The following is an 18,162-nucleotide window of genomic DNA, read 5'->3' as shown; positions in this document are numbered from 1 at the left end:
TTGTTAGTGGTTGTTGCAAATACATTTAACCCTGACAGGTTAGTAGGACTGCTGCTCAATCCTTCAATAACTACCACAATTGAGAGGTCAATGACATCTTTACAAAGGGCAGCTTTCATTATTGTGTCACTTCATTTGTGCTGTGGTATAAATCTGGCTGTTATAAACTGAGCATCCATGAGGTATGCAAGCCATCAGTGGCAGCAACAATTGAATTCCATTGCATGGTTCTGAATATCCCTCATTTTGTCACTAGACCAATTCTGGGTTAATAAAGTATATAGAAGGCCACATCCACCAGACAAAGTAAAAGCGAGATGCTAACCTGACAACTGCAAGATCTTCATATGCTCCACAATCCCACAGATACATTACATCAGTGTTTTGCAGTATACCATGTCAATTTAAGTCATTGGGCTTCAAAAGCATTTCTATTGTCTATAAGCACTCAATGATGTGAAAGGAGGTGTAATATTTTGCTAAGATTAGAACATGAGAAACTGCTTCATATAGAAAGCAATGATATGGAACTTTTATATGTCAAGGTGATTTGGAGGGAAAAAAATCTTTTGAAAGAGAGCTGAGTAGTTATGCAAGGGAATGGAGCAGGAAGATCTAAATCAGATTGCTCAACAAGGACTCAGCATACTCTGCTGCAGTAAGTCTATTAAACATTAGCAATCACCTTCACAGAATTTGTGGGTGAATGCTAAAGAAGTCCGAAGGGCGTAAAAAAAAGATTCTCAGAAGAAATTCTGCAGTCTTCTGGTTATAAGAAATTGAAGACAGTGCAAGATTAAGGAACTACCTCAATAAAACCATCCTTTATGCCCAGTTCCACTTCTTAAGACCATAACAGATCTTTTACCTCGGCTTCACATTTCTGTATTAAACCTTGATTCCCTTATTACTGGAAAAAAAACTGCCATGTTTTGTCTTTGCATACGCCACACTTAAAGCAATTTAAAAGGTGCTTTTACATGATTTAAACTGAGTTAAATAGTTCTTTAAGCTCCAAGCATTTGTGTAAATGTTAAAAATAAACATCATTTATTAACACAATAAATAGCTTTTCTTTATTTTGTTCTGTGCTTGCCATACAGTTTGTGACGAGATTCCTCCAATAGAATACATTTGTTTAAAAAAATACAATAGAACAGTTAAAAGGGTGGTGGCTTCAACCCAAATAACTCAGGTAATAGAGGAACAGTTCACAAGTTATTTTTCCAGCAGAGTCCCTATGGCCCTTTTCCTGGATTTCTCCAATATTTTACAAGTGATTAACAGATCGATGACAAGCTTCCCTCTTTGATACTCATTCTGAACAACTTTATTTTCAGGCACCTTAGTTTTCCCATTCCATTCCAGGCTACAATTTTATTTTCTTCACAACTATTGCTCTAAGATTTTTCCAAAGCATGTCCATGTACATAATTAGCAAGTATTTATATAGCTTTATTGCATGGGAAGTATATCAATATAACAAATGGTATGTGGTTTGCTTTGTTTGGACAAAATTGTTGAATCTGAAGCGATTGCAAATTAGACCAGAAGGTGGGGACCAGCACATCACCTCGACATTCTCACAAAAAAATTTATGCGCATGGAACTTTTTTTTAAACTAGGCACAACTTGGGCAAAGTTGGGCTGCATAATAAAGTAAGGAATTTAGCTAATCCATTTTCAGAGTGTGCTGCACAATACAGGAAGTGAGAGAAAACCATCTGATCAGCTGTCTTGCCATAAGTATGTTAAATCACTTGAATAAAAATCTAATTTGCTTTTTGGGGAATCAGCAGAACAGTTAGTGAACAATCAGGGCAAATCCACAAGGTTGCTGCTCTTAGATCAGACACACTGAGTAAAGGTATGAATGTTGTCAGATGGGATGATTATACTCTGTACCACTGCAGAGACTGAGATACCCATTAAGAAAAAGGTACCTCAATAACTTGAGTTTGGACATTATTACAAAGCTGGATATTGAAAACAGTTAAGAGGAACATAATGAAATAGCCTGAAGATACCCCAGGTATGGAAATATCCAATGTCTGATTGTATCACTACTCAACACTAGTGCAGTCTGCAGTTTCTGCTGATGGAGGGTTTGATTAATTAATAAATTATCCCACTGCTCATGACCCAAAAGTCATTCTACTTTGATCCATTCTATTTGGGATTGCTGCCAACCTGAGAGCTATGCCTGAGGGAGTTTGTTACTTCTGCAGACTCTGCTCGCCTCAGTGTCACAGTAAGACTGGGACCAATTAACCAAAAGAACAATACAATTCACTCACAATGTGAGTGCCTTCCATGTCAAATCACAAAAAAAAAAGGATAAAGTGGCATTTAATGCATATTTTTTTAAAAGATCAAGTCATTTACTGTACTTATTTCCTATTCAGATGTCTATCTTGGCTCTTCCCACAGAATTCCCATAGTGCAGTCTCAGAGGGAATGTCGCACAGATACACCCTTTATATGGTCCCAGTTGTTATAGAGAGCATAGAGTCCAGTCAGAGTGAAGCCGATAAATCCTCCCCGTGCAGCTCCACGAAGTCCAGCTGGGTAAAAATACAAGAATACAAGGAGAAAAGAAAGTTACGTTGCATGCTAACCACAGAAGATCTTCTAGTGCAGAGGTTCCCAACTTGGGGTCCACAGAGCACCTTACTTAATGATATTAGTCCATGGCATTAAAAAAAAGTTGGGAACCCCTGTTCTAGTGTTTTTTCTGATACAGGAGCTCTTCAGCAAAACTATAGAGAGGCAGATTAATAATGTCACCTGTAACAGTGAGCAGAATTTGTGAAGAAAGGAACCTACAAACCCCAACACCAACCCTCATTCTCTGTAAGGGATAGACATTTGTCAGGAGAATTACAGCTAGTTTGTTTGCAAGTGGGCTGAATTGACGAACTAGATCTCTCTAGATACACTTTAAGACAACAAAAATTAAAATCATGCAAAGTACTCTAAAGCCCTTTCAAACTCAGTGAATGAGGGCATTGCACTGTGGATGCATAGAAATAGACTAAGCAGGTTCTGTCATTCTGTTTGAATTACTGCAGTGTAGTCACACTGATACACAACGAGTGAAAACAGAGTCAAGCAGGGTCTGGTTGAACAGTTTTACTGTTTCAATCCCCGCGTGCTTAAGTGCCCGCTCCCAGCACCTCCCACACTTTGCGGGGCCGAAGTGACATCGGCTTCCGGGCCGAGGTCTGCCCCACACTCAGCCTCTCGGTTGCTGCTGGCTGGGGACTCGCCCACGACTGCTGGAACCAGTTTGCTTGCCGCGTGGACAAGCCGCCACAGCAGCTTTTTTTTTTAAAACCTAATTTCCTACCATATGTCTTCATACAATCTGTTTCAGAGGTAAGTGAATCAGGAGAATCTTTACGCTTCCCCTCAGTCTTTGGACTGGACAAAATTAACCATTGTTACAAATAGTTTACATTTAGGATTAGTCTAAATGGACTATACAAGAGGTCTGCCCTCACCCTTTTAACACAAATCTGAAACATAGAATATTATTTAATTTTATTAACCTAAATTTAGTCTGACAAATTATAATAACCCAAATATTTCCAATTACTAAGACTACTGCTAGGCATGCCCATAATTCAGTACCCCAGAGTTCTTTCACCACACCCAGCATAAACTGAGCTGAGAATGCAATGTACTTTATTCATCTTTAAAGCAGCAAGGCAAGAGGGCTTCTGACATACTTAGCTGCACTGCATTTCCAAGCCACAAAGGCAAAATGATTGGGAAGACACTCCAATGCAGCATTTTTACAAAATTAAATGAAATGGTAAGATAATTCTTGCGTTTGGGTCAGGGTCAACATTCAGTAGGAAGGATGGTGCCAGGCCAGTGACTCAGCCCTCAGAATCTGAAGAAGGTCACAGAACATCTGCCTGCAAAGATCTGAGGCAAGGGCAGGATATGAGGTTCTCTAAACCATTTGCTTCAATACACATCGCCAAATGTGTTCAGTAGCAAACCACAACAATACAAAAATAAACAGGAACAAAGACATTTGCACAATTCACAAGCGCACATCATCCCACAGCATTTCAAAGATAGGCACAGAAGGCTATGGGATACAAATTAAGACTTCAGATTTACCTTTTGTTTAATTCTTCTCATATTGCTAAGTAAATATTTGCAGAGGGAATACATTTAAATATTACAAGTTCATATAATACACTCAGTGAACTAAAGTGTCAAGACAGAGGTTATACCGTAGAAATAAAAATCTGATGGAAATCAGCACCTGTGGTGTTAATGTGGGTCTCCAGTGAAGCTGACCATTTAACAGTGAAGTTGACCATCATAGAATTGGGCCCAAAGTCAAAGTTAAAAAATACATCCCACCCAGCCGAGCATACCATGAAACAAAGTCGTCCATATTAACACCAGATTTGAAGGCAACTCGCAACACTCCATTTATATTCAACAACTGAATTGAACACATGGTATATCACCAGAACATTGAGCAATGCTCTGCACCACCATCACAAACTTTGCTGAATGAAGGGCTCTGTGAATTGAATTTGAAAGTTTGTATGACAGGCAATGTGGCTGTTAAAGGGGCCCATTTCTTTAAGTGTAGATCTTGATAATAGAAACCTTACACTCTGCCCTCTTCCAAGTAATTTAAATCAGAAATAAATGACAGCCTAGAACCAATCAATCCTTGCAGCCTGTTTAGTGTCTCCCATGAACTAGGAAGGCAGAAACATCAAGTCACCTCAGTAGCAAACAATCATTCAGTGGGCTGCTGGATTGTTTTTGTTGGAGCTGCATCTGTGCGGGCAACTAATGTGTGTGCTGTTTTAAACCGATCTCACCACAATGTGGATTTCAAAACCAAGTTTTGCAGTTGTATGACATATCCCAGGGTTACTGCTGGCCTTTGACTTTATCAGGGAGACTTCAGTGCCTAGTGGAGTGCCCAAAGAGCCAGTTCTTGGCATGCAGTTTTATTCCACAACAGCTATGCATCTCTGAAATGCAGCCCTGTGAGTTTTGGGACCCTTTTCCGAAGCATACCTTACTGTCATGATAGTAAACCTCAAAAATAGTAAACCACTACCAGAAACTTCTCCTTCATGAAAAGGATCTTCTTGTAAATTAATGAAATTCCTTAAAAAAAAAACACCAATTCATGTGGAAATTAGACCTTGATCACTCTGATTGATCCAGTGCAAGTTCTGCTTGTTTTTAGAGCAGCGCACAATAATTAGCTTTATTTATGTTAATGCACATGGAATACTGAATTCTGAATTAATAACTTTTAATTGGAATAATGAATAATGATTTAAGTTTTGTGCAATTAACAAAAATATTTATATAATTTTACAATGATGATTTCTAAAGTTACTTTCCAAAACAAAAATGAACCCTAGAGATCTCAAAACAAGTACACAAATACACCCACTGGCCACATTATTAGGTACACTTGCTCATTAATCCAAATATCTAATCAGCCAATCATGTGGCAACAAGTTAATACATAAAAGCATACAGACATGGTCAAGAGGTTCAGACCAAACATCAGAATGTGGAAGATGTGTGATCTAGGTGACTTTGTTGGTATCAGCTGGAAAAGTTTGAGCATCTCAGAAACTGCTGATCTGGGATTTTCACTCACAACAGTCTCTAGTTTACGGAGAAGAGTGTGAAAGACAAAAAGAAAACATCCACTGAGCTGCAGTTCTGTGGGTGAAAACACCGTCTTAATGAAAGGTCAGAGGAGAATGCCTAGACAGATTCAAACTGATAGGAAGGAGACAGTAACTCAAATAACCATGTGTTACAACAGTGGTGTGCAGAAGAGCATCTCTGAACGCACATGTTGAACCTTGAGGTGGATGGGTGACAACAGCAGGTCCATGAACATAGATACACTCAGCGGCCACTTTATTAGTTACAGGACATACCTAATAAAGTGGCCACAGTGTAAATGAACAATGGACAATCCTTACAGAAGGGCTGTTTCAATTCAGTGATAATTTTGAAGCAGTAGCTAACCAGACAACACACCAGTGGGCAAGCAGAATTCTAGATTAATGAAAGCTTAAATCCTATTTGTCATTTACCTGTAGATTTGTATAGTAAGCCAGTTAAGGTCCCCGCTGCCACTGTATTCAGGTCATCCTCTGCACCTCGAACCTTTTCAATCACAACACCAAATGTGCTGTACAAGAGAGCTGCATAAATAAATCAGTGTAAGTGATGTATAGACATAGATGCTCATGAGGCCTGGAGAAATGCAGACATCAATTGACTGACAGGCAATACAAACATGAAGCAGTACAAAGCTACTGTACCTCTGCAAAATGACCTGGGGCTAAGGCTACGTCCACACTACACTGGATAATTTTGAAAATGCTGGTTTCGAGTAAACACTAGGCGTTTTCCAAAATATCTCTGTCCACATTAAAATGGATATTTGGGCAAATCTACTCCTACTGGGCATGCGCAGACACATCTACAGAAAACAAGTGAAGAGGAAACTGTATAATATTTACGTTTCCACAGCAGTATTGTGCTATTTCCATTAGTCAAAAACTAGAGTACCAACAACAACAGCAAAAGAAAGTTTTCAACAATGTCTTCCAGGAATACAAAGAAAACCTCCGCTGGAAAAAGCAGACCAGACTTCTTTGTTTAGACAGACAATGGAGTCCAGCTGTTTCTGCGCGTTACAAACGACTACAAAGTTAGCAAAGCAGTGGAGAATGTGGAGATGTTTAACTCCAAAAAAGGTATCAACGTAGACAATAAAGTAAACAACACACGCATGAAGCCATCCTCTACCCAAGATCAACAAGAGAATGGAATCTTCTGCCACCAGACCTGTGCAGTATTTCTGACATTAATATTTTTAAAGATAGACTCAATCAAATCAATTTAGGGGATCAAGTCAAAAAAGCTCACTTTACAATTTAACTCACACACCGTTCACACCGACTGCACGTTATAACAGCCATCCAGCAGTGCCTGCGCAGTACCAAGCAGAAGCAGAAAAAGCATTGTTGTTGTGGTGTTGTCATGACAGCGCTTTTAAATATCTCCGTTTACCCCGTCCACACTGCAATGTGCAACAATCGTTTCCAAATTTACACACACTGGAGAGTGTTTTAGAAAAGCTCCATTTTCAGGGGATGAAAACGCCACTTCAATGTGGACGGAGGGTCAAAACGAAGAGAAAAGGCTTTGTTTTCAAAATTATCTGGCGTAACGTGGACGTAGCCTAAATAACAATTCAGAGACTTGATCTAGTAACTTCATGGAATATTCCTTCTCCAGTATGGAATTGCTTTACAGCCTAGAACACCTATTGTCAGTCTGAGAATTCAAATTTAAAATCAGATTATATCTGAAAAGTGGCAGCTTTCGTCCTTACAACTAATTACACAGCCAAAGTTCACTGATAACCCTTAGGAAAACTAACCCTAGCATTCTACTAATCTGCCTTGTATGCATTTCCCAGACATACACAGAACATAGAGCATTACACCTCAGTACATGCCCTTGGGGCCACGATGTCATGCCAAACTTTGAACCTACTCCAAGATCAATCTAATCCTTCCCCGCTATATAGCCCTCCATTTTTCTGTCATCCATATACCTATTGAAGAGCATCTTAAATGCCCCTATTACCACCATCCTGGCAGCGTGTCCCACACACTCATCTCTCTTTAAAAAAAACATACCCCTTACATCCCTCCACCCCCCAAAACTTTCCTCCAATCTTCTTCTTCATGTGCCTTGCACATTACACACTTTGGCACTCATGGCTCTCCACATCGAATGATCCCTGGCAGTGACAATGATATCTCGCACACCTAGATCTGTTAGTTCTTTCACAGTGTCCATATATTTTCTTCTTTGCCTTCCTCTACTGCGTTTCCCAGGCATACGGCCTTGTAATGTGAGGCATTCTATTTCTCCCTTTCTGATGACGAGGCCCAGGAATTTAAGACTCCTCTCATTTAATGTTCTCATTAAAGATCTTTTTGTATGGGCACGTTGGAGTACTGTCTCATTAGTTACCCTATCTCTATATGATATTTTCAGCATTCTTCCAAGAAACCACATTTCTGCTGCTTCAAGTTTCCTTGGAGTTCTGGTGTTATAGTTTATGTTTCGGAAGCATACAGCAAGATTGACCAGATATAACATTTCAGTAGCCTAAGCCTTGATGTCATAGAAATGTGTCTGTTGGTAAAAATGGGTTTCTACCAATGGCAATGACAATTCTTCTTTGTATTCCTACTTTACATCTAGCATCTTGTGATATAAAACTACCAAGGTAATTAAAGCTGGTCTTTTGTTCAATCTCTTGGTTACCGATGTACAATTGGCAGTTGGGAGTATCCTGCTGTTCTGATATTACCATACATCTGGTTATGTTCTTTTTTTTTTAAAACAGTTGATGGTTAGACCAAAATCTGCACTTGTTTGTACTACTTTGTCTAGGAGGATTTGTAGGTCTTCTGCAGCACTTGCTATTATAGAAACATAGAAAATAGGTGCAGGAGCAGGCCATTCGGCCCTTCGAGCCTGCACCACCATTTATTATGATCATGGCTGATCATCCAACTCAGAACCCCGCCCCAGCCTTCCCTCCATACCCCCTGGTCTCCGTAGCCACAAGGGCCATATCTAACTCCCTCTTAAATATAGCCAATGAACTGGCCTCAACTGTTTCCTGTGGCAGAGAATTCCACAGATTCACCACTCTCTGTGTGAAGAAGTTTTTCCTAATCTCGGTCCTAAAAGGCTTCCCCTTTATCCTCAAACTGTGACCCCTTGTTCTGGACTTCCCCAACATCGGGAACAATCTTCCTGCATCTAGCCTGTCCAATCCCTTTAGGATTTTATACATTTCAATCAGATCCCCCCCCAATCTTCTAAATTCCAACGAGTACAAGCCCAGTTCATCCAGTCTTTCTTCATATGAAAGTCCTGCCATCCCAGGAATCAATCTGGTGAACCTTCTTTGTACTCCCTCTATGGCAAGGATGTCCTTCCTCAGATTAGGGGACCAAAACTACACACAATACTCCAGGTGTGGTCTCACCAAGGCCTTGTACAACTGCAGTAGTACCTCCCTGCTCCTGTACTTGAATCCTCTCGCTATAAATGCCAGCATACCATTCACCTTTTTCACCGCCTGCTGTACCTGCATGCCCACTTTCAATGACTGGTGTATAATGACACCCAGGTCTCGTTGCACCTCCCCTTTCCCTAATTGGCCATCATTCAGATAATAATCTGTTTTCCTATTTTTGCCACCAAAGTGGATAACTTCACATTTATCCACATTAAATTGCATCTGCCATGAATTTGCCCACTCACCCAACCTATCCAAGTCACTCTGCATCCTCTTAGCATCCTCCTCACAGCTAACACTGCCACCCAGCTTCCTGTCATCCGCAAATTTGGAGATGCTGCATTTAATTCCCTCATCCAAGTCATTAATATATATTGTAAACAACTGGGGTCCCAGCACTGAGCCTTGCGGTACCCCACTAGTCACCGCATTAGGGTGGTATCGTCTGCATATCTTATATTGTTGATGTTAACACCTCCAATTTTTATCCCATCTAGGTCTTCTATTTCTCTGAGAATCATTTCACTCTAGATATTAAATAATTCCGGTAAGGCAACGCAACTCTGTCTAACTCCTCTTTGAATTCTAGTCCAACTGCTTACATTATCATCAATTTTTACTGCCGCCCTTTGGTTCCAATATAAATTTTGAAGCAATTGTTCGCCCCTTCTGTCAATGTTCAGTTTAGTGAGAATTTGAAATAATTTTTCATGTTGCACTTTGTCAAATGCTTTAGTGAAATCAATAAAACATAAAGACATCATTTTGATATTCAGTTACCCTTTCTGAAAGCACTCGTATGAAAATTGCGTTCGTAGTTCCTCTATCCTCAATAAAGCCATATTGCAGTTTAGAAGTTTCTGGTCTTAACTTGTTTTTAATTCGACTCAGAACAATTCTCAACAAAATCTTTATTATGTGACTCATTAGACTGATTGTTCTATAATTTTCACAGTCAATAGTTCCAGGAATTTTTGGCAGAGTTATAAATACTGATTTCAAGAGGTCATCAGGCAATACACCAGACCCATATATACCATTAAACAGTTCAAAAAGAATATCTATGCCCAGATCTATAGATTCAGGATCAGTTCCTGTGGATTGGAGGGTGGCTAATGTTGTCCATCTCTTCAAGAAGGGAGGAAGAGAGAAAACAGGGAATTATAGACCAGTTAGCCTGACATCGGTGGTGGGAAAGATGCTGGAATCAATTATAAAAGATGAAATTACGACACATCTGGATAGCAGTAACAGGATCGGTCCCAGTCAGCATGGATTTATGAAGGGGAAATCATGCTTGGCTAATCTTCTGGAATTTTTTGAGGATGTAGCTATGAAAATGGACAAGGGAGAGCCAGTGGATGTAGTGTACCTGGACTTTCAGAAAGCCTTTGATAAAGTCCCACATAGGAGATTAGTGAGCAAAATTAGGGCACATGGTATTGGGGGCAGAGTACTGACATGGATTGAAAATTGGCTGGCTGACAGAAAACAAAGAGTAGCGATTAACGGGTCACTTTTGGAATGGCAGACAGTGACCAGTGGGGTACCACAGGGTTCAGTGCTGGGACCGCAGCTGTTTACAATACATATTAATGATTTAGATGAGGGAATTAAAAATAACATTAGCAAATTTGCCGATGACACAAAGCTGGGTGGAGAAATGTGAGGAGGATGTTATGAGAATGCAGGGTGACTTGGACAGGCTGGGTGAGTGGGCAGATGCATGGCAGATGCAGTTTAATGTGGATAAATGTGAGGTTATCCACTTTGGTGGTAAGAACAGGAAGGCAGATTATTATCTAAATGGAGTCAAGTTAGGGAAAAGGTGTTCCTGTACATCAGTCACTGAAAGCAAGCATGCAAATATAGCAGGCAGTGAAGGACGCTAATGGCATGTTGGCCTTCATAACAAGGGGAATTGAGTATAAGAGCATAGAGGTCCTTCTGCAGCTGTACAAGGCCCTGGTGAGATCACACCTGGAGTACTGTGTGCAGTTTTGGTCTCCAAATTTGAGGAAGGACATTCTTGCTACTGAGGGAGTGCAGCGTAGGTTCACAAGGTTAATTCCCGGGATGGCGGGACTGTCATATGTTGAAAGATTGGAGCGACTGGGCTTGTATACTCGGGAAATTAGAAGGCTGAGAGGGGATCTTATTGAAACATATCAGATTATTAAGGGATTGGACACGCTGGAGGCAGGAAGCATGTTCCCACTGATGGGTGAGTCCAGAACCAGAGGCCATAGTTTAAGAATAAGGGGTAGGCCATTTAGAAAGGAGTTGAGGAAAAACGTTTTCACCCAGAGAGTGGTGGATATATGGAATGCTCTGCTCCAGAAGGCTGTGGAGGCCAAGTCTCTGGTTGCTTTCAAGAAAGAGATGGATAGCGCTCTTAAAGATAGCGGAATCAAAGGTTGTGGGGATAAGGCAGGAACTGGATACTGATTGTGGATGGCGGTGCTGGCTCGAAGGGCCAAATGGCCTACTCCTGCACCTATTGTCTATTATCTTCGAGGGCTTGTATCATTTCCACTGAAATGGCGAATATGTGGTGCCAGAAAAATATCCAGACCAATGGTGGTGGTGGTGTCACCTAAAATCACTGAAGTCTTCGGCAGCAGGGAGATGGATTCCAAGCTTTGGTGGAGGATTGTCTTTTCCTCCAATAACCATAAAATTATGCCCCCTCATATTAGCCTTTTCCACCCTGGGGTGGAGTGGGGTGGGTGGGGGGGGGGGGGGGGGAGGAAACACTTGCTATTCACTTAATCAATGTCTCTTTATTTTGTGGACAACCATCAAATCATCTCTCATCCTCCTTAATTCAAAGGAGAAAAGCTCAAGCTCACTCAACTTCTCCTCATAAGACATGATCTCTAATCTACACAGCATCCTGGTAAATCTCCTCTTCACCATGTCCAAGGCTTCTGTATCCTTCCTACAAGGCCATCAGAACTGAACACAATATTTTAAGTGTGGCCTAACCAGGGTTTTATAGAGCTGTGACATTACCTCAAGGCTCCAGGACTCATTCTCCTGACTAATGAAAGCCAACACACCATATGCCTTCTTAACAATGTGCATGGCAACTTTGAAGATCTATGGATGTGGATCCCAAGATCCCTCTGGTCCTTCACATTGCTAAGAATCCTGCCATTAAAACTCGTATTCTGCCTTTAAATTCAACCTTCTAAAAAGTAAATTACCTCACACTTTTCCAGGTTGAACCCCATCTGCCACTTCTCAGCCCAGCTGTGTGTCCCGTCAATATCCTGTCGTAAACTTTGACAACCTTCTACATTATCCACAACTCCACCATCCTTCATGACATCTACAACCTGACTAGCCCACCCTTTCATTCCCTCATCCATGTCATTTATCAAAATCACAAAGAGCAGGGAGTCCCAAAAAGGATCCCCGCTGAACACTGCTGGTCACCAAACTCGGACACAATACACTCCATCTACATCCACCCTCTACCTTCTATGGGCAAACCAATTCTGAATCCACAATCAAGATTCCCTGGATCCCATGCTTCCAGACTTTCTGAATGAGCCTCCCATGGGGAATCTATCAACTGCCTTACGAAAACCTTCACCAATGTGCTTTACCACATCCTCAAAGAATTCAATCAGTTTCATGACCTGCCTCTCACAAAGCCATGATGATTAACCCTAATCAGACTATGCTTCTCTAAACATTTGTAAATCCTGTCTCTAAGAGTCTCTCCAATAATTTGCCCAGCACTAAAGTAAGACTCACTGGTTTTTACTAGAGTAGTGTTATCCCTACTTCCTTCCTTGAATGAACGAATAACATTTGCCACCCCCAATCATCTGATTCTACTACTGTGGCCAGTGTGGACAATTTCCTCCCTCATCTCCTATAGTAACATGGGTTCATCCTGTCTGACCCCAGAAAGGAAGAAACAATGTAGAAAAAACTTGTAGTAGAAGTTCTGCAAAATTGTAGTTAAATTAGTCCTGTGGGAAAAAAATAAGTATTTTTCTTCAAAATAGTTCAGACTCCAAGCAAGAAGGCTGTGAGTGGAACAGCGAAGGATTTCCGGAGCAAAGGCGGTAAAAGAGAGGCAAGGCGGCACAGGCGCATGACGTCAACCAATAGAGCAGGAAAAGTTTAAAAAGACCTCCATATCCAGCGGGCAGCGGAGTGAGAGGTAGTAGAGTGGCAGGCCTTTGGCTCAATGGGCTTAGGTGGTAACGAGGCAAGGTAGGTTTACCTGTGTTAATTGTGGAAAGGAAGTATGTGTCTGAGGCCAATTTTCTGTGCTCGGTGTCAGATGTGGCAAGTCATGGAGTCTCTCAGTCTCCCGGACAGCCATATCTGCACTTGGTGTGTTGAGCTGCAGCTCCTAAGGGACCGCATTAGGGAACTGGAGATGCAGCTCGATGACTTTTACCTGGTCAGGGACAGCGAGGAGGTGATAGAAAGGAGTAATAGGCAAGTGGTCACACCGGGGCCACGGGAGACAGACAAGTGGGTAACAGTCAGGAGAGGGAAGGGGAAGAGTCAGGTAACTAGAGAGTACCCCTGTGGCTGTACCCCTTGACAATAAGTACCCCTGTTTGAGTACTGTTGGGGGGGACAGCCTACCTGGGGGAAGCAACAGTGATTGTGCCTCTGGCATAGAGTCCGGCCCTGTGGCTCAGAACGGTAGGGAAAGGAAGAGGAAGGCAGTAGTGATAGGGGACTATAGTTAGGGGGTTTGACAGGCGATTCTGTGGACTCAGGAAAGAAACTTGGATGATAGTTTGCTTCCCAGGTGCCAGGGTCTGGGATGTTTCAGATCGTGTCCAAAATATCCTGCAATGGGAGGGAGAACAGCCAGAGGTCGTGGTACATATTGACATAGGCAGGAAAAGGGAAGAGGTCCTGAAAAAAGACTACAGGGAGTTAGGAAGGAAGTTGAGAAGCAGGACCGCAAAGGTAGTAATCTCGGGATTACTGTTTGTGCCATGCGACAGTGAGCATAGGAATAGAATGAGGTGGAGGATAAATGTGTGGTTGAGGGATTGGAGCAGGAGGCAGGGATTCACATTTCTGGATCATTGGGACCTCTTTTGGGGCAGGTGTGACCTGTACAAAAAGGACGGGTTGCACTTGAATCCCAGGGGGACCAATTTCCTGGCGGGGAGGTTTGCTAAGGCTACTGGGGAGAGTTTAAACTAGAATTGTTGGGGGGTGGTAACCAAACTGAAGAGACTGGGGAAGAGGAGGTTGGCTCACAAATAGAGAAAGCTTAGAGGGAGGATAGGCAGGTGATAGAGAAGGGACGCGCTCAGACGGACAGTCTGAGATGTGTCTATTTTAACGCAAGGAGTATTGTGAACAAAGCAGATGAGCTTAGAGCGTGGATCAGTACTAGGAGATATGATGTGGTGGCCATTACAGAGACTTGGATGGCTCAGGGACAGGAATGGTTACTTCAAGTGCCGGGTTTTAGATGTTTCAGAAAGGACAGGGAGTGAGGAAAAAGAGGTGGGGGCATGGCACTGTTGATCAGAGATAGTGTCACGGCTGCAGAAAAGGTGGACGTCATGGAGGGATTGTCTACGGAGTCTCTGTGGGTGGAGGTTAGGAACAGAAAGGGGTCAATAATTTTACTGGGTATTTTTTATATGCTGCTCAATAGTAACAGCGATATCGAGGAGCAGGTAGGGAAACAGATCCTGGAAAGGTGTAATAATAACAACAGAGTTGGCATGATGGGAGATTTTAATTTCCCAAATATCGATTGGCATCTCCCTAGAGCAAGGGATTTAGATGGGGTGGAGTTTGTTAGGTGTGTTCAGGAAGGTTTCTTGACACAATACGTAGATAAGCCTACAAGAGGAGACCCCGGCTGGGGCGGGGTCGAAGCGCTCGGCAGAGATGGTGCTCGGTGCTGGAGGGCTAGTCGGAGACTCGATGTTTTCAGACGGACTCAGAGTCGGCTGTGGTCGGGTGCTGCATCAGCAAGGTTTGCGGCGCTGGAGGTTCATGGCAGAGAGAGTTTCTCCCTTCTACCGTCTGCGTGAGATGATGGGCTATCGGGACTTTGAGACTTTTTTTTACCGTGACCATGGTCTGTTTTTTATCAAATTATGGTATTGCTTTGCACTGTTGTAACTATGTTATAATTATGTGGTTTTTGTTAGTTTTAGTCCTGGTCTGTCCTGTGTTTCTGTGTTATCATACTGGAGGAACATTGTACCATTTCTTAATGCATGCATTTCTAAATAACAATAAATGAGGACTGAGTGTCTTCATAATCTAATCTAATTCTATCTCCTTTACAATAGCATTGGAGAGAGATAGGAATAGACAAGTTAGAAAGGCGTTTAATTGGAGTAAGGGGAATTATGAGGCTCTCAGGTAGGAAATTGGAAGCTTAAATTAGGAACAGATGTTCTCAGGGAAAGTACGGAAGAAATGTGGCAGATGTTCAGGGGATATTTGTGTGGAGTTCTGCACAGGTACGGTCCAATGAGACAGGGAAGTTATGGTAGGGTCCAGGAACCGTGGTGTACAAAGGCTGTAATAAATCTAGTCAAGAAGAAAAGAAAAGCTTACAAAAAGGTTCAGAGAGCTAGGTAATGTTAGAGATCTAGAAGATTATAAGGCTAATAGGAAGGAGCTTAAAAAGGAAATTAGGGGAGCCAGAAGGGGCCATGAGAAGGCCTTGGCGGGCAGGATTAAGGAAAACCCCAAGGCATTCTACAAGTATGTGGAAAAACAAGAGGATAAGATGTAAAAGAATAGGACATATCAAGTGTGACAGTGGGAAAGTGTGTATGGAACTGGAGGAAATAGCAGAAGTACTTAATGAATACTTTACTTCAGTATTCACTATGGAAAAGAATCTTGGTGACTGTAGTGATGACTTGCAGCAGACTGAAAAGCTTGAGCATGTAGATATTAAGAAAGAGGATGTGCTGGAGCTTTTGGAAAGCATCGAGTTGGATAAGTCTCTGTGACCGGATGAGGTGTACCCCAGGCTACTGTGGGAGGCAAGGGAGGAGATTGCTGAGTCTCTGGCGATGATCTTTGCATCATCAATGGGGATGGGAGAGGTTCCGGAGGATTGGAGGGTTGTGGATGTTGTTCCTTTATTCAAGAAAGGGAGTAGAGATAGCCCAGGAAATTATAGACCAGTGAGTTTTACTTTAGTGGTTAAGTTGATGGAGAAGATCCTGAGAGGCAGGATTTATGAATATTTGGAGAGGTATAATATGATTAAGAATAGTCAGCATGCCTTTGTTAAGGGCAGGTCGTGCCTTACGAGCCTGATTGAATTTTTTGAGGATGTGACTACACGCATGGATGAAGGAAGAGCAGTATATGTAGTGTATATGGATTTCAACAAAGCATTTGATAAGGTACCTCATGCCAGGCTTATTGAGAAAATAAGGAGGCATGGGATCCAAGGGGATATTGCTTTGTGGATCCAGAACTGGCTTGCCCACAGAAGGCAAAGAGTGGTTGTAGAAGGGTCATATTCTGCATGGAGGTCGGTGACCAGTGGGTGTGCCTCAGGGATCTGTTCTGGGACACTTACTGTTTGTGATTTTTATAAATGACCTGGATGAGGAACTGGAGGGATGGGTTAGTAAGTCTGCTGATGACACAAAGGTTGGGGGTATTGTGGATAGTGTGGAGGGCTGTCAGAGGTTACAGTGGGACAATGATAGGGTGCAAAACTGGGCTGAGAAGTGGCAGATGGAGTTCAACCCAGCTAAGTGTGAAGTGGTTCATTTTGGTAGGTCAAATATGATGGCAAAATATAGTATTAATGGTAAGACTCTTGGTAGAGTGGAGGATCAGAGGGATCTTGGGGTCCGAGTCCATAGGACGCTCAATGCAGTTGCACAGATTAACTCTTAAGATTGACTCTGTGGTTAAGAAGGCATACAGTGTATTAGCCTTCATTAATTGTGAGATTGAGTTTAGGAGCCGAGAGGTGATGTTGCAGCTATATAGGACCCTGGGCAGACCCCACTTGGAGTACTGTGCTCAGTTCTGCTCACCTCACTACAGGAAGGATGTGGAAGCCATAGAAAGGGTGCAGAGGAGATTTACAAGGATGTTGCCTGGATTGGGGAGCATGCCTTATGAAAACAGGTTGAGTGAACTCAGCCTTTTCTACTTGGAGTGACGGAGGATGAGAGATGACTTGATAGAGGTGTATAAGATGATGAGAGGCATTGATCGTGTGGGTAGTCAGAGGCTTTTTTCCAGGGCTGAAATGGTTGCCACAAGAGGACACAGGTTTAAGGTGCTGGGGAGTAGGTACAGAGGAGATGTCACAGGTAAGTTTTTTCACTCAGAGAGTGGTGAGTGAATGGAATGGGCTGCTGGCAATGGTGGTGGAGGCAGATACAATAGGGTCTTCTAAGAGACTTTTGGATAGGTACATGGAGCTTAGAAAAATAGAGGGCTATGGGTAAGCCTAGTAATTTCTAAGGTAGGGACATGTTCGGCACAGCTTTGTGGGCTGAAGGGCCTGTATTGTCTTGTAGGTTTTCTATGTTTCTATAGTTCTCACAATATCCGATATATATGTTCATAAATGTAAAACGCACTTACCCAAGGAGCCCAACGTGTTGGCCCACAAAGCTCCTTGCCGTGTGACCATGTTCAGGATTCTGCAAAATAAAACAAGCATTAGAGTACAAATTTATAATGTACTGAAACACAGCAAGACTTTCCATAACCTTTGGAAGTTGGAGAACAAGGGGTCAGGATTGGCAGGGTGGGCAAGTGTTTTCCAAATCCCTTGGAAAGCTGCAAAGTGACAGAATGGAATTTTCCTACAAAAGCTGGCAGAAGGATTTAATCAACTTCTAGAGGGATAAAGAGACTAAGAACCTATTAAAGGAGCAGAGGTAGATGAGCTGGGGAAAAGTAGTGTTGAAGCCTATGGGAAAGGTTTGTAAATGATTATTTGAAATACAGTGGATCTTGGTTAATTGGGACAGCTGCTTATTTGGGTAAATTCTTACAGAACTAAAACAAAGCAATAGCCA

At 42.2% G+C, this 18,162-nt stretch overlaps 1 protein-coding gene across 1 annotated transcript in view; it reads right to left on the bottom strand.

Annotated features, from left to right (window-relative positions):
• Window positions 1-1,439: 1,439 nt before the first annotated feature.
• timm23a (translocase of inner mitochondrial membrane 23 homolog a (yeast)) overlaps window positions 1,440-18,162 on the bottom strand; it is a 58,065-nt gene continuing 41,342 nt past the window's right edge. The window contains exons 5-7 of the mRNA XM_072282506.1: window positions 17,723-17,781; window positions 6,111-6,221; window positions 1,440-2,564 (exon numbers count right to left, since the gene is read on the bottom strand). Coding sequence (XP_072138607.1) covers window positions 2,449-2,564; window positions 6,111-6,221; window positions 17,723-17,781 — 286 coding nt within the window. The 3' untranslated portion in view covers window positions 1,440-2,448. The remainder of the gene's footprint in view (window positions 2,565-6,110; window positions 6,222-17,722; window positions 17,782-18,162) is intronic.

This window comes from Mobula birostris, chromosome 18, assembly GCF_030028105.1.
Source record: "Mobula birostris isolate sMobBir1 chromosome 18, sMobBir1.hap1, whole genome shotgun sequence".
Lineage (NCBI taxonomy): Eukaryota > Metazoa > Chordata > Chondrichthyes > Myliobatiformes > Myliobatidae > Mobula > Mobula birostris.
The sequence above is the reverse complement of the archived record's forward strand: the minus strand, read 5'-3'. Positions and strand labels throughout refer to the sequence as shown.